This window comes from Cydia splendana, chromosome 5, assembly GCF_910591565.1.
Source record: "Cydia splendana chromosome 5, ilCydSple1.2, whole genome shotgun sequence".
NCBI lineage: Eukaryota > Metazoa > Arthropoda > Insecta > Lepidoptera > Tortricidae > Cydia > Cydia splendana.
This window is the reverse complement of record NC_085964.1, coordinates 8177942-8203701: the sequence shown is the minus strand read 5'-3', so window position 1 is coordinate 8203701 and position 25760 is coordinate 8177942. Positions and strand designations below refer to the sequence as shown.

General features: G+C 40.1%; 1 protein-coding gene across 1 annotated transcript; it reads left to right on the top strand.

Annotated features, from left to right (window-relative positions):
• Nucleotides 1-222: 222 nt before the first annotated feature.
• LOC134790700 (ubiquitin-conjugating enzyme E2Q-like protein 1) lies at nucleotides 223-24269 on the top strand. Its single transcript, XM_063761602.1, has 5 exons — nucleotides 223-798; nucleotides 19657-19852; nucleotides 20589-20790; nucleotides 21171-21413; nucleotides 22221-24269. Exons 1-4 carry the CDS (start codon nucleotides 668-670, stop codon nucleotides 21404-21406), a joined length of 765 nt encoding a protein of 254 aa, XP_063617672.1. The 5' UTR covers nucleotides 223-667; the 3' UTR covers nucleotides 21407-21413; nucleotides 22221-24269.
• Nucleotides 24270-25760: the final 1491 nt, after the last annotated feature.

Genomic DNA, 25760 nt, shown 5'->3' with positions numbered 1-25760 from the left:
TAGGTACAGTCAGCAGCAGAAGTTGCTAGGCGGGCGAGGTGTTCAAAATTACCTTGACACGCTCTTATTCTCTTAACAATAAAGTCGCGTCAAGATCATTTTGAACACCTGGCCCGCTTAGCAATTTCTGCTGCTGACTGTACTTAAGTAAATAATGAAAATGTAGACTGTAATTACTATGTCTAATATTATTTTCCTTTGTTTCAGTAAGCTGGGACTGTCAAGAATTTCCAGCTGCAAGGCCAGCTGGTGCGTAATCACTGGGACTTTTACTTTGTTCCCGTGAGACGCACCCAGTTCATTCACACAAAGAGCCGGCAGCCGTGATATGCATGCGTTGGCGCCGCAGCGTCCGCGCAACGCGCGATAACCGCAGGCCACTGCCACTGTGCCAAGTCTCCTCGCTCTCACTTCGCTAACTAACGCACGTGCCCGAAGACGCGTCGCGCGCCCTCGTCCCCACGAGTGATGCCGATGACGGACTCTATAAGTTACCAAAAACTGGCAGCTTGCAAAACGTAATAAGTACGAAAAATAAATTGACGTTTGTGCGTCACTGAAATGGCGCATCGAGACGTGTTGATGTAAACAAAAATTGTGTAAAAACATAACTCTGGAAGTTTAGTGCTGTTAGGAGTGAATAAAACAAATAAAAAAATTGTGCAAAATGACGTCGCGTTCGAAGGAAAAAGTAGCAGCTGCGTTTAGGAAGCTGTTTCGGTCTCCGGAGAAACTGGACAATGATGGAGCCGGGCCGAGCGGGTCCCCGGCCAGGCGCGGGCTACTACGGCGACACAGGTACTGTTATTATAACAATTAAGTAATTAACGCAACCGATAAACTTGCCGTACGTCTCCGCAATCAAGTGAAAATTAAAAAAATCGTCAATTTTACTTACACAAAGCACAGAATTCAAAGTTATAATGGAATCCCGGCTGTTGCGTTTGCATTGCGGAGATTTAGATGATTCGTTTCTGTTGTACTTTACTTATATATATTTTGCTGTGACTGTACGCTACAAAAAAAAGTTCACTTGTATCTAACCGATTTACTTTAATTTTACTTTTTTTACTATTAATTTTCATATTTTTAGCTTTTGTGCATCATTTGTTACAAGAAGTGCATTTTAATTTAAACTTACGTTCATGATTTTTTTTCTATCGAGCGATAGTCAAATACTCAGGATTCGAATCAATACAGATCTGTATCTGTATTGGCAGTCCTACTAAGTCCTACTACTCCTAGAAAGACCTCAAGATTGCTAATTAAATTTATGGCAGCCGTATTGTGATCCAAAAATGCGCTACGACTTTTTCATAAGGAACTCCGTTTTCTCAACCTACTGGACCGTAACAGTTAAAACAACCGAGTTTAAAATGTGCCTAAGCACATTTTAAACTAATACCTAAGGTATTAGGTGTAAAAATAACGATAAAGTTAGACCCATTTCATACTCTGAGTATTGTAATATTTGTAATGTAGGTACCTGGATTTATATTGACCGGGCTATGGACCGTGATTACCTTTTGTATTGTTTTCCAACCGCTATCTTCAGTTACCCGTGAACAAGATGCATGTAACTGCGTCGAAATAGGTAACGGGAGCCAGAAAACAATACCAAAAGTAATCACGGTCCCACAGAAAACCGCCTGGGGTTGGTTTGTGTCACGGTCCATATTTCGGTCGATATAAGTCTAGTAAAACTAACCGTGAATAATTTAAAACTATTATTGTAACGTAAACTGCAATGACCTAGTTTAAACTTGTGTGGTCCGTAAAATCCTGAATCATCAACATCAATCAAGCGTAAATATGCAGCTGTATTGTTTGTAGGTACAGTACGGTACAGTACAGGTATTAGGTATCTTGTAAGTTGTAAGCGATTAAGTAATTCTTCTTAGAAGTTCCACTTGGTGTGATGTGTCTTATTTTGAAGAAACGGTAACACAGTGCATAACTACACTGTTATATGTACTTAAACAAAAGTTTGGTTGCGAAAGCATCATAAAACGCCCGCATGCCGTACCTACATAAGTCCCAATATCTCATTAATATCAAGCTACAGTAGTAGAACCAGCTTAATACGATCACGTTTAATACGATTTCCCGCGTAATACGCCATTTTACGCCGGTCCCTGCAACTTTAGGCCGCTTTTCATACATTTTTTCACGGTTAATACGACTCGCGTCCCGCTTAATACGCCATCTATAATTCCCGTTACGCACCATCTGCACGTTTGTGTTATTGACATAACCGTCGTACGGTCGTATTGTTATGCAATACGTTAGCCAACATTTTTTAATGTGTTTATTACCTACCCTTAGGTTTTTTGTTTCGTCTAATATCTTTTGTCGGCGTGAGAATGTTATGCCAACTGCTTGACTGTTTTGGACCTCGGAGTGCAAGCTATCGCTCCCAGAATTTTATTTGCAGTCAGTTACTCCACGACTTTCTAGTTGAGCCTATCGTTAGTGTTCCTAGATTTATTAAACCACGTGTGAACTTATACCTACCTACACTTAGATATAATTCGCTCATTATCACCGCTGCGGTGTTTGTACATGAAATAATACTAGTTTTTATTTTCACGTTTAATACGATATCCCTTTTAAAACGCTTTTTTTGCTAGGTCCCCTAAGAATCGTCTTAAGCGGGTTCTACTGTAGTTATAATAATACAGGGCTATTAAATGCTATTACAATATGAGCCGCTTACGAGAATAAATTCGTCTGTAATCTCAGTTCAGTTTCAATTATAAAACGGGAGTTAATCGCGTATAATTAACTTTTAAGATTTACCTCTGACGTTTCGAGGACGGCGCTGTCCGCGTGGTCACGGAGAAGACTGACTAAAGTTGAGATCTTAAAACTTAATTAATTTAATTTTACGCGATTAAGTCCCGTTTTATAATTTAATAATGTGTAATGTAAAAATCATGAAAGTTTAAATCAGTCGCAGTTCTGTAGGTAGTTATTAAGTTATTATTTAATTTTATCTAATACTTATTTTATGGAAAGTTAAAAGCAAGAACTTATTCTAAACCATAGTTTCTTTTAAATTGTATGACCTTAGTGATTATTTTAAATTAACATCCAAACTCCTAACATTAATCGAATTTAAACTGTTGTGAGACATACTAACATTGAATAATTTTACGGTTTAGACTCACTTGTGTTGCTCGCACTGTTAGTGCTTGAGAAAGGAGACCTAGACTCTCCGAAACATGTCGCGCAAGTGACTTAAAACAAGTGAGACTAGTTAAACCGTAAAATTATTCAATCCTAACATTAACTTGAACCCTTAATTGAATTTCTTCCATAATTTTTTGGTTAACTATTTGTGTACCTTCTGCTTTTCTCTTCTTTTTCCGTTATATCTTAATAGAAAGGTCAAGGTGTTTAGCCGAGGTCAAATCGGAGTAGATTAGAGCTCATTAAGTAAGCAAACACGACAGAGTGACAAATATTTTCGAAATCGGTCAATGTCACTTTCTAATCGGATATAATCGGATAAAAAGAACATGCGCGGCTCAACATTGTATCATTGAGGGATAGAGTTTCTATCAAAAAACTTTTTCTGAATTAACGTTCCAAGGCATTAACCATATGAACGCTACATGTATTATAGTTGAAACCAACTGATTATATTGTTGTGGTTGATTAAATGCAGGAAAATTGTGGCCTAATTAAATTGTACAGTGATTACCTTGGAAGTGGACGATAGACATAACAATATTATGCTACACTAATGTGTTAAATTTAAAGCTTTGTAGTGATTGAACATGAACAGTGTAGGTACCTACTGGTGTTTAGTGTTATGTAAGGCCTGCAGGTGGCGTTTAATCCAAATACGGGTATACCGATAACGAAATCTAAATTTTTACTGCTGAATGTTTAAATGTAAGAAACGACCAACTTCACAAAAGAGTTTGTAATGCCATCTAAATTACCTACGGATTATTATAACGATACTTCCCATTAACCTATTCAACGTACAGCTATACTGTTGATATTAAGATCAAGGTAATAAGTCGAAACACGCACTTGGCCCGGACATTGATTGGTTAAGGTCAATTTTAAACTATGCACGTCAGCAAATACTTAAGCAGGTACCTTCTAACATAAGGTACGAGTAAGTACCTAAACCTCGGTGCCATGTTGCTTAATGTAAGCTTAGTTATGTGTGAGATATAATCATTACTTTATTACCTACATTAAGATTTATAAAAGAGATTAGGACGCTTTTTGAATTTTAAGTAAGCGATTGAAGAATATACTTTGGTCCTTAATTGCTTCGTGTCATTATCATTTACGATTCCTGGAAGCTCTGAGACAAAGATGATGTTTGCTTAGGAAGTAACTGTTGTAAGTGTTGGTTAGGACTCGAGTCCTTTGAGTCCTCGGCTTCAAGACTCAACTCAGTTTTTCAAACTCTTATAATTAAGTCTAAACTCGAGTTCCTTTCAACTTGTTAGAGACAAGTCTTTTGTAGAGACTTAAGTCATTTTCAGATAACTCTTGATTTTTTTTAAACAATTTCGAAATGCATTGTCTTTATGTAAAATTTGTGGATAGGTAGGTACACAAATCATACAATAACGCCTAATTTCGTTACTGTTATTTGGGAAAACCTATAAAATTGTTGACGGAGTTTTTATTCGGAGGCTCGAGTCCTTTTGAGTTGCTCTTAAAAAACACCCAACAAAAGACTCGACTCGGGACTTAAAAGACTCAGAAGTTTTTTAGGCGCCGTCTCTCGTAAAAACGAGCTGGGTTCTTCAAATTCAGACTCAAAGGACTCGAGTTCCTACCAACACTAACTGTTGTGCGGTCGGTGTTAAATATTCAACATTGGGCCTTTAGATTGTTTCCCAAATTTGCAATTCCCAACTTAGGTTAGTATCAGAATAATATTGAAAACATATTTATTTTCGTGCGCTTCCTCGATGTGTGTGCTAGCTACCTAAATATTAAATTAGTTCTTAAAATAAGATTGCTGACGTATATTTATTTGTACAAACCAGTAAGCATGATCTCTTTATCGATTTTAAGCCTATGGCAATCCACTTTTATAGAACTACATATTGGATTTCCACCAGGCCTGTTGAAATATTGAACTCTGAATACTTACACTGTAGTTTCAATTTAACTGCGTACATTACCCACAATGCACGGTGCAGCAACAAAGATAAGAAGGCAAAACATTGCGCCATATCACAATGGGCCTGCCATTTATCCCCCTATTGTTCAATTACGACACATCGGGACTAATTAATGGTACCTAATGAAAGTGTTAAAGGATGATCACACCCATGTCACAGCAATCACCACTAAGCCGGGATGACCTTGTTGAGTTGGATGTATTATTGCTGGTATATTGTGTATGCAATGCCAATGTCGTAGCCAGATCAAAGAAAGAAGTGGCTATTTCGCGATCAGGAAGTTCTGTTCCATCGAAGGAATGGGAATAGGCATTTTCAGCTATTTGTTGATTATCCTTGGTTTATTTTAAATATATTAGTTGATACCTATATTAGCCGCTATGTGTATTGAAAGTTGTCAGGCGCGATGATTAGATTACAACATGATAATGGCGCTGCAGTCGAATGAGCGCAATCGGTGCATTGTGCAAATGTGCATTTACAACGGCCTATTATAATGTCCATTATTTCTTAACCATTTAAATGGCCACTGGCAACATAGGTAGGTACTCTACATATTTGCCGTTACATACACAACACAGAAACAATTCTGTCCGAATTTAATCGCTCTCGTGGCAACTTAAAATCCTCTCTTACACCCCTTTTCACCAGAACTTGTAAGACAAATGATATTGCCGTGTGTGTGGGTAGGTATGCAATATACGCTATTGTACGTATGGTGTGCGATAAAACAAACGGAATATTAATTTCGATTCGGGGATCCTTATTTCCTCATCCGAATCACTTCGCTTCCTTACTCAGTTCTGGTCTTTCTTATCCCCCGAAGCCTCCAGTCTGGTATCTAGCCTTGGTTCACCCGTATGGTAATTAATATTTTTGCTAAGTACCTATTGAATTAATTCGGAGTACCTACTACACGTCAATCAAGATTCTTACCTACCTACTTACTAAATATAAAATGGAAATATAATACCTTCTTAAAACCAATTAGTGAAATTAGCTTAATTAAATAACCACAAGCACGCGATTTGTTATTAATTTGTACTTTATACCCATACCCATCAAGCGTCAAATCGAATATCCAATAAGCGCACTAATAATAAACGACGGAGATACCTTTTTATGCTATTTATAACTTATAACCCATCTAAGTAATATATGAGTTGCGGTATATACTCGTAATGAAATCATCGTTATAGGAACCGGATCCACTAATTGACAATAATCGATGTAGACAGCGGTCGAGACGCGAACGTGACCGGAGTGCATACGAGTACGAGCAGTTACCGCAAAACCTGTGGGCCCGATTTTGTGAAACGAAGACAAGACATACCTAATTAAATATAACGTAACTACATCCCGACAAAAGAAAACTATTCCCTAAAAAAGGAGGTATACCAGACCAACCTATTTCAGATTTCATATTTAGTCAAACGGTTTCCGCGAAAAATGCCTGTAAAAGAGGGGCAGAGAAACGTACAGAAGATGATCTTCTAAGATAGGTACATACCTACTCATTTATAAATTTTGGTGCGAGACACTAAAAAGGGCTAATAGTAAATAAGTTACGTAACTAATAATTAAATGCAAGTACCGTAAACCGGGGTTACTTTGATTTGCGGGTCGACTTTGATAACGACTTCCCTCCGCTACTAAAGTGCTTGTTTTGACGAGTTGGAAAATAACTTCGCAGTATTTTTTTCTTTATTGGCAACACTGATAGTTGCTTCATCGCCCAGTAACCGGATGTGAGTGTAATATTATTATTTCGTCTTGAAAAAAAATATTAATGGCGGATACGCATTTCTTTCTGGTTTAATTGGTTGAAAAACTTTAACTGTATTTGTGTCAATAATTAAATACATGTAATTTTATAGTGTCTTAGGTTAATCAGTGTTTATTCGTGAGTTTATAAAAAAATACCTGAATTCGACAACCTACACATGTGCACATAGCCGGGGAATCCATGAGTCGGGGTGTCTTTGATCACTTATACGTGGTGAAATTGATCAAAATATTAAAGTAACACCATGAATTGTTTTGGCAACCTACGATTTTTTTATGTATCTTTTTCAATAATAAATATGTATCGTCTGAGTCAGTGGAAGAGGTAGAGGTTGTAGAATTATAAATTTGTATGTAAATGTTGATCTCCGGAACTGCTCATCTGATTTTAAACATTCTTTTACCCGTTTCTATTGTATGGTATTAACTTTCTGGGTGGAAATTGGCTATATTTAATACTGCGTCTTTGCTTTAGGTGTTTTATATTATACGTGCGTAAGGCCACCAGCCCACCAGGGTATTAATTAATTCTACTATTAATAAATATGCATTGTTTTTTTTATAGAAACAATGCCAGAGATTACAAAAAAATATCGGGTAACGAGACTACAAAAAATACCAAGAAGAACAACTCAATGAGCACGCCACACCTAGTGGCGGGCACAAGATCTATTCGTGCCGCGTCGAAAGCATACAATTTTTTTTATAGAACATACAATAAGTATAAAGGCAACATATCAAAAACCCGAGTGCACATACCAAATTTACTGAAACCTTAAAGCTTGCAATTCAAAAATCAGTTGCTAAGTGGGATAATAAGTTAAAATCCTACGTTATTTATAGTAGATAATGTAATAAGCGCTTCAAGTTATTAATTTGTATCATTTGGTATGTTATCAAAGTAACCCCACACCTTAAAAATATAAATAACTTAAAAAATACTTAACCGATTTTTATTTTTTTATTTTTTACGGGCTTTTTAGCGGGTCTACTTTAGATTGTCAGCAAAAAAATTAGTGGTTTCAAAGTAACCCCATTCTCAATATAACTTTGATCGCGTTGTTTTTATTTATTTATGAAAAAAATATAAGTCCTCATTTTTTTTTATTTGGCAGGCGGAAAGAAGAGAAAAAACCGATTATTATATTTTTATTTCATATTTTTACGTATATTAGGATCGTCAAAAAATGGTGCCAAACTCTAAAATTGATCAAAGTAACCCCGGTTTACGGTAACGCTTCTCTCTACTCTAGTCGCCGGTCCGCGGATGGAGTGGCGTGCTTTGACTGCTACATTCCTGGTTTCGTATTCCAATTGTTTACAAACCACACGCGAGTCCAGCGCTCAAAGGTATACCAGTATAAGTTTTCTCTTAGACTCCATATAGTTGTTGCCGGCCTAGGGGTGACAGTTACGCTAGTTCTACTGAGAGATGTTACTCGTCCGCGCCTGGTGAACATTTGGGCGGTTGTTATCATTCCACTTTCACTGACACGTGACCGTTTCCCTCTTATTGGTGCTGGAACCGCCCCGGTAGAACTCAGAATTTGTGTAATACAATTTTCTATATACCTAAATTTATGCTTTCTATTTTTAGACAATTTATGGTATCTCATTTTATTTTTAATCTCTGGGTTTGAGAAAGATTTTTACTTACGAAATTACTTAACTGTTTCTCTGTACCAGACAAGCGTAATTGGCTAATCGTAACGTGGATTAAAGAAATCTAAAAACGTGAGGTGAGGGTGAGATCTCTGCTAGGTAGGGGGGTCATAATTGTGAAAAATAAACATTCTATCAAAATCATCATTTCTATCTACAAAATTATTTCAAAGTAGACTTTTGGCATTATCTACTTGTCACATAACACATTGCATTGTGCCCCGTACAAAAAATTACAAAGCGGAATTAACCCATATAAGATCATCACTATGGCTCTGACTGGCCTTTTGCTTCTCTTAAATAAGTACTCGTCTCAATTATGTAAATAGTGTAAAGAAATAGGTAGGTACGTGTCTGTCAATCTTAAATACACAAAGTCAGTCAACTGACATATGCTTTAATGCAATCTGCATGTTGCTAATTTATAGCCACCTGCCTAAGTATTTGCATAAATAGATAGGCAGCAAAACGGACCAGCATAATGTGATCTTCTATAGCTTAGTTGGCTTGCCTATCGGGTTTGGTAACGAGAGAGCTAGAATAGAAACTGATCTCTCCAGTCGTTTTTCTAACTTAGCGTTATAAATAGTCATCTATAGGTAGACTAGGACAGCTTGAGTGCGTCCCGAGGACACCCGGGGTCCAAAAGCCGTTATTAAAGCTCAGTTGAAAAATTACACAACTCACATTAGGAATGAGACGATAAACAACTCTATTTAAAAAGTATATGTTTCAAGCGGGATTCAGAAACAGAAAAGTTTGAAAATCCTTCTCTAGGAAAGCCTTTTATATCCCTATTTTTTGCAAAGAAAAGCACTATAGCTATTTTGATTTCCTAGACTATAAATAGAGTTTTCTGATACGTATATGTATAAGTACTCCCGTACCATAGGTCAGTGAACTGATCTCATTGCGTCGGACAGTCCAGTCTCAATTAAAGCGATTAGCTAAAAGCGGAGGTTATTTAGACGCCATTCGCCTCACGTGTCTTCCGCCTTCCGGCGACTCATCGTCCAGCCGATAAATCTCTCACGGCAATCAAGGATTCTCGGAATTCCGCAAACTGTATAAAAATATAATCTCCCACGTGTTTCCGTGAAATAATATCACTTATAACTTATTTCCCGGCTTGGTTATGGATTCCGACGCGCGCAGTACGACGCATGCAGTAGCTAAGGATGCAATCGGGATCGTTGCAGTCGTCGCTGGTCCAAAGCTTCACTCAATTTGTGCAAAAGTTCGATCTTAAATTGCGTTAAACTAAATAAACTCAGACATGGTTTGGACAGGTTTTTCCTTAGTCCTAATGCGTTTATCAATAGCAGATCAATTTCTTCTTCCTCGCTGTAGCCGCCGTGCAGGTCAGGATCTCGACGACTCAAATAAAAAGCTTCGATTTGAAGTAAACTATTATAATTTCAATAGGTACTGGTTTTACAAGGGTTCCTTGACTAAACGGTTAAATGTAAAAGTGGTGTGGTAATCGTATGGAGGCTGATGAAAGAGTGATTTGCATAATTTGAATGTCCGAAAATAGTGGTTAAGATTTGGGTGCCTCTAATTGGCCGCGATACATAATATGTGGAGCGCTCCTATTGGTGCTTTAGAAAAAGCTTCCAAATACTAGCCGAGCCCGACGGCTGCGTTTAGTTACTGTATTATACAAATAAAGGTTGCGTTCGCAACACTCGCGTTATCCCGGCATTGTCCACGGCTCATGGGAGCCTGGGGTCCGCTTGGCAACTAATCCCAAGAATTGGCATAGGCACTAGTTTTTACGAAAGCGACTGCCATCTAACCTTCCAACCCAGAGGGTAAACTAGGCCTTAGGGGATTAGTCCGGTTTCCTCACGATGTTTTCCTTCACCAAAAAGCGACTGGTAAATATCAAATGATATTTCGTACATAAGTTCCCAAAAACTGATTGGTACGAGCCGGGGGTTGAACCCGCGACCTCCGGATTGAAAGTCGCACGCTCTTACCGCCAGGCCACCAACGCTTATTTGCAGCAATAGCAGAACAATTAAATGTATTAAATTAGTAAAATTTTGGTGCTAAATGTGGTCTATGGAAACAAAAATTTCAAAGATCTAAGTACGAATTGTATGCCACATATGTTATGTTCGTGCTTTAAAAACAAAGACTTACTGTATGAGATCCGCATCTTATAATCGAGCATTTGCGACCTTAACCATATTTGAGACTGGTGGACTGACAACATTCCTTCCCAACGAGTCATGAAAGGTATTTCTGACTCTACCTGCGTTAAAGTGTAGTGCACATGTACGGAAGCGGATACCATATGAGATTCCCATTATATTTAGCAAAGTGCTCCAATCCGATTTATCCAGGTTGATACAGCATCAGAAGTAACGGGATAAGTGTTCAAAATTATGTTTTACTTAACTGCGCGTTAGAGCAATAACTTCAATCTTTGTTTACTATATTTGCAGTACCCACGAGACTAACAGTCACTAACACCACCTGCTACAAGTTTCAACTATGTCACATATTTATCTATACTGCATGTGCCTAGCTAATATCAGGAATCAGCAGGAATCAGCTAATAAAAGGAAGGAATAATAACTTAATTCAAAGGTACCGGATAGAAAAGAATTGAATACTTTTACATATACCTGTACCTGGCTGGACAGATAAGAAAATGGCAAACTGCCAATGGTTACGAGAGTTACTATGTTGGTAGTTATCTTACTACATTATTGGCAAGAGTATAAGCACGTTTAGCAAAATAACACACTAATAACTGCCAACTTACGTACATGGTTACGACTATAGTGGTAAAATCTACCTAAACCTCAATAAATACTTAGTTAATAAAGCCATAGGAATGTTAAGTTTGTTTGAGGTGTACGAGTAAATTAATATTTAAAATGTTGTCAATGCGCGCATATAGGTACCTATACCTATAGATGACACAGATTTAGTGTCATCTATAGGTAGGTAGGTGTGTGACCTAGGTACATACAATCGCCTGCGCTCGCGGTGTTCCACCCTTAGGGCCATACTCGTTTGAACGCATTTGAACGACTAGGTAGCCGCTCGGTTGCAAGGATTAAGGCATTTTTTTCTTAACTGGAACACCGCGAGCGCAGGCGATGCGATTGTACCGATGTACCTATGCACAATTGCACAGATCTAGAAGAATAATTCACATTCCAGAAATCATCCCCTAAAAATGCAACAATACTGCGATTGACGATTCTTCTATATAAAACGAACGATTAAAATTGCTCGGCCATTTACCCCAAACGCAGAGTGTGGTGTGGAGTACGACAACGGCGACCCTATCAATTACGGAAGTAGACTGCTTTAAGTGCATGTTGCAAAAGAGAAGCATTCGTTGCTATAGCTTCAGAGAAATATATATTTAGTGAATTATTGAAGATTTTGAAGAAGAAATTCAAGTCAGTAACAACCACCGATTCATGTAGAAGAACTTCGCCGAGATGAGACCGGCGTAAGAAATTTCGGTTTATTTTCATTCTTTTCCACTGTGTTAATGTGGGATATCCATTTATTAAGTTAATCTGCATTCAATAGAGCGCACAAGCAATAAACTGTCCCATCCCAAGAAGGCGCGTGACAGACAGAGGCCGCTCGTGTTGAAATCCATACGAAACGGTACAACTCCTGATTCAGCAGTTGGGTAATGTCGCGACAACTGTAACATCCAGTCAATGACCCACTGATACGACCAGAGACATCGAATAGTGAGGACTGGTATTCTTTGTAAAAACATTTTTTTTTTTCAATGTAGGACCGAGTTCTCGTCCAGTGGTGCCACCTACAACTAAGTAATAAAGATTGCGAACTTTGTATTACAGCGACTACCAGTCTTTATTATTAAATTGTTTATGTAGGTACCTACAGCTGCATGCATGTATAAATAATGAGGGTTATTGCACTTTTAAAAGTAGGTACATATGTCTGCGCAAAACACGACTCGGGCACAGCCTTATCGCCGGGCGAAACTGGACCGACGACGACCAATTAAATCGAATTACACAATATACGGAAGCTGGGCAGTCATTACCATCGCTCGCCAAGCATGGGCGAGATGAAAACTACGGCGAACCAGTATAAGAAGCATCCCGGACATCTTATAAATTTAGATATTGTTGGCGATCCCTCCGCGGCCATGGACATTTGATCTGATCTGAACTTATAAGAGCCAATAGGTCGACAATCAATCTCTGAATTCAGAAGTGTCTCATGTGTTTGCGGTATAGCTCTAAAGGAACGTGGCGATTACATATAAGTTATAAAACAGATCATTGCAAACAGTAACTCGTAAATAGAACAAGATAATATGTTTTGAAGTTATGTTATTTGCAGTATTTTTTAATCAGTTTTCTAAATGATAGGGTCATAACCCACAAATGTTCAAAAGTTTGCGCCTTTTTCTATTACCGTATTTGTTTTTGCGATAGTAAGTCCGAGCTATGGTAATAAGTAGGTATTTAGGTACCTACGTACAGATCTGTTTGACATTATATCTGGCAGATAAATCTGTCAATGTATGGTGGGAATTAGCAGATAGCAAATTTATCCGTCGGAGATCTGTACGGATCTCGAGGTCTCGCTACACTGGTCCCGTCAAGAATTGATCTCGCCTGCGCACTATTATTGGTAATACACTGAAGAGTTGCTCTTTGCTCCGAGCAACAAGTTATTTGCAAATATCGTAGGCATTTCCGTATGCATCCACTTAAAGGAATCGCTAGTAATTGCAGATTCACGAGGACGAATCATTAACAACCATCACTATTAATGACATAGTTAAGGCGACGGTAGCGGTGGGTAAAATTTCAGATTCTGACAATTTACCCCATTTCACACACAAGCGCACTTCACGCACACCTCACTTTAGTGAGACAGGTCAGTGACCCATCATGTTTTTTTAAGATTGGACTTTTAGTTTAGAATTTACCACTAGCCTCCCTTGAGGAACAGAGACTGTAAAAGCGTTCCATTGAAAGATGAAAGAGAAACAATACATTTTATCTTGCTTTCCTTGTCTCTTCATGTCACACGTGACGTACCTATTTAATTCATTTGATTGTCGACTGTTTTACTACTTAATATTGCTTTGTCGAGATACGCGTTTTGTAAAATTAAAGCGAATAAAACAATATGTCATTAAGTCAGATGTAAAATGTTATTTACTATTCTATACGGTTTTCATAAGGCGCAAAATCCATTCAATGGGAATTTAAATAAATAAAGTTTCGGCAGGTGGCATTTCCATTTTGGCGGATAAAAATAAAATATATAAAGTGGTATCCAGGCCGGCCTGATCAAATCGGTCGATTTGATCAGGAAAATAATTAGCGCCAATCTCCAATTTTAGATTTATGGTGATTTAGAGCCTTCTAAATTGAAAAAATGCTCCAGAACGAAAATACTAGCGTCACAAATTGGTATTCTTGCATCCGCACCTCATTTTATCGGTAATATCGGTCATTATCGGCGGTTGAATTCAGCGAGCCAAATTGGTGTTTGTATCCGCACGTCCTGATTCGATCGGGCAATTTAATCAGATTGGCGAAAAATTGACTAGTCTGGATACCGCTTAAGTGCAAACAGTGTTGGCTAATAATGTACCCCTAATAGGTATCTTTACTGATTAACTTTTATGTGGTATATTCGATGTTTGTTTCGCTATTAAATTAATAAAATGAAAATAAATCAATAAATTATACCGGTATTGTTTTAGTGCTGAATAACTTCGATCGTAGCCTTTATGATGTAGTTGTCGATAGTTACGTGGCGTAATCACAATGGTCTTAAGTGTCACAGACCCTACCAGCGCCTTAGTCCTTTAAATTTTTGCCTATTTGAACTTTTTCCAAAAAAAGCGAAACAGGATAATTGTATCGAACCTGCTTACAATTTTTCCGGAGAATCAGTTGAGAAATGTGAACTTGGAAAATAATCTCAAAATCACCGAAACATTTATGTACAGTCCTGCAATAATATGTTACTCTTCGAAGGCCGCAAAAATATGTGACATGCTCTTATGGGTCTACACACTACACTACAAATAAGATCTTGTCAGATATTTTTGCGGCCTTCGTTGTGTAACATATTATTGCAGGTGACTGTACATTTGGAATAATTATTTTATTTAGTTTCAACGAAAGTTTCAAGTTTAGTACGAAAATACTTCAGATATGCACAAAATGTAGACCTAATTGAAATAAAACATTGTTTTTTATAGTAAATTTCTATAACATTCGATACATCGATCTCGGTCTCCAAAGCCGCAAATACTCGCTAATACTTAGTGCTGGTCTAGCCGTTATTTTTTCTTGAAGATTGTTGAAGATTTTCAGAGAACAGCACGTACACGCATTATACATATAGACGGAACGAACGGCATATACCTACATAATCATTTATTCGTCGTAATCCATGTTCCATGGTATTACCTACAGATCTAGGTACAAGGCTTTCGGGTATTACCTACTTATACGAATTACATAACGCTTCCGGTTAATAGGCAATATTTTCAGATAAAAGTTCTCTAATATAAATACAAAATTACAATAGTTATCAAAATCCATTGACGTACAGAAGTCATCATCATCATCATCATCATCCTGGCGTCAATCCCGGCTGTGCCCCCGCGCGGGGCGCGAGGACCCGGGGTCCGCCTTCCGACTCCTTCGTGACCACTTTGCCCGATCTTCGGCATCCCTGGTAGTGAGTCCGTTGGCACGCATGTCCTCCTTGACGACATCAAGCCATCGCTTCTTGGGCCGGCCTCTTCTTCCCGTACCGGGAGGAGGCGGCATGGCCAGGCATTTGTTACCCACGTAACTTGCCGGTCTGCGCGAGACGTGGCCATACCAACGAAGGCGACACTCTTGCAGTTTGTCTGCAATGTCACGGACGCCAAGACTACCCCGAATGTGGGCGTTTCGGACGCGATCCTTGCGTGAAACTCCGCACATCCACCGCAGCATCTTCATTTCCGTGACACGCAGTTCCTGCTTGTGCCGCTCTAGTAAAGGCCAAGTCTCGCTGCCGTACAGAAGGGCAGGTCTAATGATGGTCTTATAGACCTGTCCCTTCAACTTAATCGGCATTTTGGGGTCACAAATAACCCCAGTCATCTCCCGCCATTTGACCCAAGCAGCGGAAATTCGGGCTTTGACGTCGCTGTCGATGTCCCCGGTAGTGCTAAGTACAGATCCTAGGTACTTAACTTGATCCGTGCGCTCGACCATGTCCACGCCTATGCGGACGGGTAGAGGATCTGTACTATTGCAGGCCATGTACTCTGTCTTCGCCACATTTAGTTTAAGACCGCCGTTCTCCAGCGACCCCCTCCATCTGTTCACACGCTGGACAAGTCGGCCCTTATCAGAGTCTGTCAGCGCGATATCATCAGCATACATGAATAGCCACGGTGGCTGCTCATGGTAGTCTCGGATGCTGGCTGACAGGGCGTCTAATATCACGCTAAACAGAAACGGGCTGAGCACAGAGCCCTGATGTACTCCAACAGTGACAGAGAAGGGGTTGGTGTCACCAACAGCGGTCCTGACTATTGAATCAGAATCGTGGTACATGTCCCGGATAGTGTCAATATAGGCCTCAGGTACAGCCTTGGACCGCAGCGCCCACCAGATCATCTCACGAGGGACACAGTCAAGGGCCTTTTCCATGTCCAGAAACAGGAAATGTAGAGGCGTGTTCTTTGCTCTGTATCCCTCCATGAGGGTCCTCAGGGCAAATACAGGGTCCATCGTTCCGCACCCTGGCCGAAACCCATATTGACACCCCGAGACTGTACACTCCTGTCGGAGCCGAGCATCGATTATGCGCTCAAAGAGCTTCATGGTGTGAGACATAACCTTTATACCGCGATACTTGCTACACTCCCGCACCGAGCCCTTACCTTTGAATACTGGAGTAATGATACTCAGCCTCCACTGGTTGGGTATCTTCCCGGTGAGGAGTATGCGGTTATAAATATCAGTGAGTATGCTCACACCCTGAGAGCCCATCGACTTCCACGCCTCTATAGCGATTCCGTCGGCTCCGACAGCTTTCCGATTCTTCATGCGGCGAAGAGCCGCCTCGACTTCCTCCGGCGTTATCGGTGGCACTAGTCCTTGATTCGGAGGGAGATCCGGAGGTTGCACCTCTTTGTGCTGGTTATTCAGCAGGTTGTGGAAGTAAGAGCGCCATCTCTCCTTTACCGCGCGATCCTCGCATAGCAGGTTACCGTGAGGGTCATTTACGCAGCGGCACTTGGAGATGTCCTGCGCCGCTTTGACCCTCGATCGTGCCAACTTATAAATGAACTTCTGCCCCTCAGACGTCTCCAACTTATCGTACAGAGGACGCAAGTGGTTATGTCTGGCTCTGGCTACAGCTTGTTTAGTGGCACGTTTGGCAGCCCTGTATGCCGCGTGGTCTTCAGGAGATCTGGACGCTTGCCACTTTTTAAAGAGGGCTTTTTTCTCCCTAGTCTCCCTCTGGACTGTGGCGTCCCACCACCAAGTCTCCTTGTCAAGCCTGCGACCCCCTTTAGACACCCCCAGCACCGCCTTCGCCGCCCGTGTGATGGCTGCCTGAGTTCCATCCCAGATTTGCTGTACGGAATGGCCATCCGTCACAACACTGAGGTCGTTGACAGCGGCAGCAAACTCATGGGACTTGGATCCTTCAAGCAGCCACCACCGGGTTTGGGGGCGGCACTGCTCCCGGTATGTGCCTCGGGGCTTGACGAGCAGGTCCATCACAAGGACTCGGTGTTGGGCAGTGAGACTCTCTCCCGGTATGACTTTACAGGTGGCTACTTTGCCGATATAGTCTCTCCGAGTGAGAAAGTAGTCGATCTGAGTGGCGCTCCTCCCGCTCCTGTAGGTGATCAGATGCTCGGATTTCTTTTTGAAAAACGTGTTCACGACGGCTAGATCAGCAGCCGTACACGTCCGGAGAATTTCTTCCCCTTCGGGGTTACGGCTCCCGAAACCAAAACCACCGTGGACACGCCCAAACTCCTCACACTTCTCACCCACATGACCGTTCAGGTCGCCACCCACAACAACACTCTGCGACAACGGGATGCTTTGCAGCAGTTCCCCGAAATGCTCCCAGAACATCGCCTTGTCCGCATCGCTACAACCGGCCTGTGGGGCGTAGGCACTTATCAAATTGGTCACGACCCCTTCGATAAGCACCTCCACAACCATAAGGCGGTCGCTTATACGCTTTACGTCCAAAACGCTATCCCTGAACTCCTCAGAGAGCACCACCCCCACTCCGTTGTCCCCACTCGGAGAGCCCGTGTACATCAGCTTGTATCCATTCCCGATGTTCCGGGACCTGTTGCCTTTCCATCGAGTCTCCTGCAGGAATGCCACTGCCACCCTCCGCCTGGCGAGTACGTCGGCTAGCTCGCGGGAACGCCCGGACAGCGTGCCAAGGTTCCACGTGGCAAAGCGGACCTTTCGGGCTAACGTCTTTGGCCGAGCCCGCCCTTGACCCGGTAGCCCTCGCCCACTTATCGCAGGGGTAGGGCGATCCCCCTGTGCGCCGTTATGCGGCGGCGCCCTATCCGTGGTGCGTTTTCTTCTTCGACTTTCCATTTTTGTTTGGTGTTTTGGCTTTTTACACGCGGCGACTACCATCTGACCCGCGCAACCCGGGCAGAGCCGGGAGAAGCCGTTTCGCCATAGCCTCGTCCGTTTGTCAGCAGGGGGACCGCGAGCAGGTGAGGTTGACTTGGGCCCAGAGGATGGTGGTAGGGCCCCGAAACCCCCCATATATGTTTTTAAAATTACCCAAAATGAATACCTATTATTATGCTGGTCATAATGAAAATTAATCCCAGTCAGTAAAGATGAGTCTTTAAACGTTTTTCATTTTAAGTGGGTTTTGTAGTAACATAATACTTAAATTCGACTGTAATCGTAATGTTTTAAGATAGTTTATTGCGGTTTTCGACCATTATGACCCGTAAATAATAGCAAATCAAATTTGAAATGAGACGCGAGCTGTTATTTATTTACCCTATTTTTTGAAATACAATTTATCTACTGGTATACTTTCTCGTATGCGTATATGATTTAATGTCAATATAATTGTCTAAAGCAGCTGTCATTAGCGTCAAAGCAGCTATACGTCTGCTTTGACTCGAGCCCAGAGCGGGCATCTGAGTCAAAGAAGAATTTTGAGTGATGGCGTCAATGTATGGAAATTGTTCGAAAGTTTACACTTGAGATTGAATTTCCGTGTTGTCTTTGTGAGTAAAAATATAAATCGATAATAAATTGGTAGTTGAGTTATCTAGCTTTCAAAATTACACAATAATTCAATTACTGTCAAAGACAAAATTGTTTTGCTTCTGTCTCAAACGGAACTCCATATTATGATTTTTTTGATACTTTTAGTGTCGATTTGTAGAGAATAACAGCAAATTAAAAATATACCTAATGGCATGAAGAGTCGGTACACGGTTTCTTCGTGAACAAATTTACGTGTAATTTAATGCAATTATTAAGCATTTATTGAACAAATTATGGTCACCAAGTGAGGTCTAAATCGAAAACGTCATATACCGGCCCCTTAAATTAAACGACAGGGACATTATAATTAGGAAACTACTACACGCTAGTTATTTTCGTTCCGAACTCCAAGTTAAGGATATAGCAACATATTATGTAATACTAGATTATAGCTGTTTATAGGCACCTAATACTCCGGTTACATAAGCAGGCCGTGAGTTTATGGTACCTACATTACACATTAATTATTGGACAGACGACAAGTCAGGAAAACATCGATCCAGGCGGGTTAACCAAGGATGGTTGCTTTTACATCCTCCATCTGCCACGTGGCACATAGCCAATACTAACTTAACCCAAAATCAAGCATGATTCGATTAAAACAAGATAATCTACAAAAAAGCACTTACCTAACCCAATTTCCCAAACCTGTAATTAAAATCTTGAGAAATGTTACGGGCCACGAGTCGGTTAATTAAAACATTATTTTACTACATTTGCAGAGATGGTGTGAGTCCAGCAGAAGCGGCCAGCCACCCCGGCAGCCCGTCGCCCGCCGCCCTCAGCAAGAAGGGCGCCGGCGCGAGCGACGTGCGCGAGCGCGCCGCCGCCGCCGCCGCGGTGCGCACGCGACGGCTCATGAAGGAACTCAAAGAAATACAGCGGTTACAGGAAAGCCGCTCTGATCCTTTGTTTACGGTAAGAGAACATAAATGAGCGAGTTTGCCTTGCGCTTTTAACACGTAAATTTAAATCTTACGTACACGCACCTTTAAAGCTGTGTTATTTTCATATATTTTTTATAATTATTGTAAACAATGTTAGATGCCACACTACTGCCACAGGGGGCGCCAGCGCGTTTAACGACCTGACGCCGGTTTATAAATTAGTTTGATCTCCTTTAAGAAAGAGCAGTTGCAGGAATCCCTGATTCTTTGTTTACGACGCAGTCAGAAAATTACGACCACGCCTTCGTGTTTACAGATAGCGTGACCGGAACTGCAAATAATTTAAAGAAACAAAAGGCGTTATCTAATTATCTATGTATTTATCCTTCTTACCTACTAGTTTAATCGTAACCTCTTCGGTATACAACACAGCTTTAGGGTTAGGTACTCGGACAGTTATTCATCAGCTATTAATAGCAATTCTAAAAGCGTACATATTCATATGAAATATAAACATGCCCAACATTTATCGAACTTTATCAGATTGGTAAATAAGAAATAAGTCTCAAAGAAAATAAAACTAATGTCACTCCCACAACGAACACAAATCTATTCACATCACATTGTAATCCGTCAAACGGTGTAGGCTGTACTGTAATCCTTACCAAAGAAGTAGGTAGGCATAGGTACACATAAGGTACATACGCTCGAAAAACATAACCATAATAAAAGGGTAAGAATATAGATCCTAAACTTTCCTGTTACAGGTGGAGCTGGTAAACGACAACCTGTTCGAGTGGCACGTGCGGCTGCACCAGATCGACCCCGAGAGCGAGCTGGCGGCCGACCTGCGCGAGCTGCACATCCCCAACATCCTGCTGCACCTGGTCTTCCCCGAGAACTTCCCCTTCGCGCCGCCCTTCATGCGGGTCATCGAGCCCAGGATAGAAAAGGGATTTGTAATGGAAGGTGAGACACTAGTGACACTACGCATATGTGTCGAAATTACGTGAGCGTGGAATTTAGGCAAATGTCTTATTTGTGGTAATACCACGTTTCAGGGCTGTTTTTGTTGTCCATCGACACAAAGATACATTTATCTTGATGAAGACAATCTTCGCTCGATCGATAAGTTACTGCTCGTAGAATGGGTAATCGACCAGGTCGAAGTTCTGGAATAGCAATCATGCTTTAAAAACGCTAAATGTTGTGGGAATAGATAATAAATACGTTGAACGAAGGCGTCGAAGGGTTCGATGTGATTATTGGGGGGAGGCCTTTGCAGCAGTGGAAGTTTTGGCTCAAGATTATGAGGATGACGATATAGACCTATTACAATATTATTACAGGCGGCGCGATCTGCATGGAACTCCTAACGCCGCGCGGCTGGGCGTCAGCCTACACCGTGGAAGCCGTGGTGATGCAGTTCGCAGCGTCGGTGGTGAAGGGGCAGGGGCGCGTGGCGCGCGCGCCGCCGCGGCCCTCGCGCGAGTTCTCGCGCCGCCGCGCCGAGGAGGCCTTCCGCTCGCTCGTCAAGACCCATGACAAATACGGATGGGTCACGCCGGCGCTGTCCGACGGTTGAGCGCTATGTAAGTCAAGTTTACTGCTTAGCTAGTAAGGACTAGGCGTAGATACCGACCTAATGCATGCTGTGGCAGTTTCGGTGGTAGAACGAGGCACAAACGATAGAGACACGCCATTTAATTTATATGTAATATAAATATATATGCAGTGCAGGGGCGCTAAGCTAATAGTTTTGACTGACTGTACCTACTACCTACATGGCTCTCAACAAGAGCACACTAGTCCAATGCGATTCCTAGTCATTTTTACCTAGACTAGATTTCATCTTAACCTAAGCTTTGTTATTGTGAAGTCAAGCGTAAACGCTCATAACGAAACCACCGCCAAAACTCACGACAGTACTCAATTACAGGCGTACGTATTGCAACGGCTGCTAACATTGACCCAGATCAAATCAAAATAGCCGGGCACCCGCGAACCTAATAGCATTCATTTATCAATTCAGACTATCAACACCAGCTGCAATTGGTACAAGTAGATATCTGTTACACTTGTAACTAAGAAACCATTTCGCAACCTTTCAGCAGTAAACTTTATGACGAAACCGGCGCGAAATTACTGAGTCGCGAATAAGTTATGTTCGTCAATATAGCTCAGAGTTAGACAGAATGATCGTAAAACCGTTAGAAACTGGAGCAAAAAGGTTCCTGAGTGTGACTTTGCAGAGACTCTTTTCAATTTACTGATAAAATGTACCGACGACCTTTTGAGAGAGGAGCGCAAGACTGATCGTTGCGATGATAATATATGATGATATTTTGAGTGGTAGAGGTATGAGGAGCAAGACTAATTTTACTTTTATTTGTTTCCAGGTCCAATTTCAAGCTGACTACAGACAGCCGAAATGCAGATTAGATCTCTATTAGTTAATTAATTGGATATAATTTTAAAAGTATTCTCATTACTTAGTGCAATTTTTAATAAAGCTGTGTCGTTAGATGACTGTATATCCCCTTAGACAAGTTCCCGTGTCGAAGCGAATACAATGATTGATCAGTGTTTTCATGCTTCAATTTATGTAATTAAGTATTATCCTTATAGTTAGGTTACGATAAATATATTGTGAGCGGTGCAATGTCTTATTCAAAATTCCTAAAAAAGCGGTCGATATTTTATTTGTAGATACCAAGCAAAATGGAAGGGCATTACCACACTTATGGTACCTACCATCAGGAAATTGGTGACTTACAGGCCAATTCGAGTTTTAATTATTAGATCTATTTCCAATATGATCCTGGTCTGTCAGCGTCAAAAGTCACGTTTTTGGTTGAAGAAATACCACTTGTGACACTGACAGATCAGCATCACATAGGAAACAGATCTAATAACTAAAACTCAAATTGGCCTGTAGGTGTAGGTAGATCGATCATACAAATTAATTAATCGGCATTAGATCAGTGTGGTAACAATCTAACACTCTTAAAACTTGAGCAGTGCCCTCGATTATAAAATACCGATTTCATGTGATGTATCTGGCATTAGGTATTTATATTTTATTAACGTTTTGAAATCGCAGAGGGCCACTATCCTAACACCTGAAAGTCGATTTTATAAACGATTGAAAGATCACATGGGCTCGGTGGGTACCTACCAACGTTACGGACCCCTATCAAAAATATCCAATGAAACTATTCGTATTTTACATAATCGTAACTTCTTCAGGTCAAAATGTCACCTGTGTCCATTAACTACGTCAAATCTTTTTAGTACCTATTGTAAGAATTTTGCATGTGCCGATTTACCTGCGTATCGCTCAAAAATACTTATGTAAGTATATTAAGCTAGAGTCTAGCTGCTAGACCAACATACTTTTTACTGTGTGTTTTGTAAATTGAAAAAAATGTGCCAAACTACGACTGTATATATAGATAATACTGGCGCCTGCATACATTTTAAATCCAGAGAATTCTTACAGCACGCCTAATACTTTCATACTAATGGTCATTATATTTCTAAAAAGAAAATTTCACTTCTATTGTATCTTAGAAAAACAAATCTAGTTCGATGTCTAGCTGTCTGTCCTAGGTATAAATTAAAAGTTAAAGACACCAAGAAACTCAAAATTATAATGTTATATTATTTGATTGGTCAATCAAGCAAAGCAGTATAACGTTTTAAAGGAAATGTTTCCGTCCCAACGTCATTTAAACACTTGATATTGTAGATAAATTAGTATTACTATTTAAAATCCATTCCAGCAGAAAAAAGGAAGAATTGAGCACTTGCGTGATGATTTGTTATATTTACCTATATCAAACAACATATATTGAAAAAAATAAGACATTGAAAATACATATATTTTGATTGACGTGATTCAAATAAATATACGTCCAAATATAATTTTGACATGTTTTTGCTTAGTTTTAACTATAGCGATATAACCCATTATCCTACATATTAATTTCCAAAAAATGGCATGACTCAAACTTAACACCAAAAATAAAACGTCGTTTCTGTAAGCACTATGAAAGTATAATTATATTCCTTTAAATTATAACGTAATGTCGCGTATAACTATATTTATTTATACACCTACGCTTTGGATACTATGAATTAATTTACGTCTGTATTGTAGTTATTATTTAATTATATGAGTGGTCAAGTGCTCAAATTAGTAGATATTTTGGATAAAAATACTTGAAACGAAAGGCTTGTGGTAACTTAAAATTTTATTATTAAATTAGATACAAATACGCGTAAATGTATGTAATTTAGAAAATATTTCTTGATGTTGTTGATTTGTTCTGTAAACCAAAGATGTTTATTTTTATGTAATATTCCAATGCAGTGCAAAATGTGTATTTATACCTGGATTATATGTACAATGTTATATGGGTGTAATAAATTACATGCTCAAAATACGCCTTGCTTTCATTGCTCTCTCCTCGTCTATATTACTTACTACTGTGTCATTCATAGTTAAGAACAAAACAAGATAATTGGCCAAGAACAAGTCTAACTTGCATATGTACCATATAGACTGATTTTGCTTCTTTTATTCAAATATAATGACTTTGGCGTGTTTAATAACAAGATTTACAAGCAACCACCTATAGTTTGTTTTTTTTAGCATTAGAAATAAGGTAAACAATGTATTTTAATTGAAAAACACATTTTAAAAATTAATTACGGCAAATATGTAACAATTATGAATCTAATCTGTATTCCCTGAGAAATATGACCTCGGTCTCTTTAAAGCTAGAATGAATAGGCTATTACTGAACCGGTGAGCTCCATCTTAGGCTCTGTCTTCACTTTCCATCAGGTGTGACTAGAGCCAATCGCCGATCAGTTTATAATAATAAAAAAAAAATACGATCATTTATATTCTTCTGCTTTCATAAGTAATAGTTACTGATTTTTAAAAAGTGTTTTTCAATTAAAAGACATGTCAAGATCGATTCCGGGAGTGGGCAGTCAACGTGAAAAAATGTTCAATCGCTGGAAAGTGCAGGGGTCAAAATGTCCATACGGAACCGGCTGTCTATGTAACTAGACGTAACGAGACGGAGCCCCGCTTCGCGGGGCTCCTTTTTCTGGGCGGTTTGCCCTTCGGGCATCTGAAGCTACCTAACGAACCTAACCTACCTACTTTTTGCCACATAGACAGCCGGTTCCGTATGGACATTTTGACCCCTGCACTTTCCAGCGTTTGAACATTTTTTCACGTTGACTGCGCACTCCCGGAATGTCAAGATCGCTTACCTTCTTTCAAGTTCTTTCTAATGCTAAAAAAACGAACGGTAGAGGCTGGCATCTGACATTGAAATAGTGTGCCCTTGGATCATTTACCATTCAATCTGAGACAAAGTAAAAGACTTTTCACCACACCAGCTCGGAAAGGCTTTCTTTGCACTTCAAAAACTGATAAGAAAGTTGCATTTTATCCACATGTGAGGCAAAGTAATATTATGCAAATTTTGAGTTGTTTGCTCATGTTGGCTGATAAAATGGACTTTTGAATGTTGATTTTGGATGATAAATATTTAATAACATTAATTTGGATTTGATTTGATTTCATTTTGTTTGATGTTTTACAGTTGGTATTTTCCTTGCATTGGTGGGTGAAAAATTTTGTGTTTCACTTGGTGGCAAAATTTGTTTAACCCTCATGCCTTGTAACCCTCGCAAGGCTCAAGATTCCACTTCTCGAACCACTCGCTACGCTTGTGGTTCAATTTTAGAATCTTTCGCTTACTCGGGTATCACGATATATCACGAGCGGTTAAACGACAACTTTGCCCCCTTGTAAAACAATAGTAGTTTGTGTTACAAGGGATCAAAATGATATATTTCCGTCAAGAGCGTACATTGAATCCTGAATGAAGCGATGGATTCTAAAGTAGAATCCT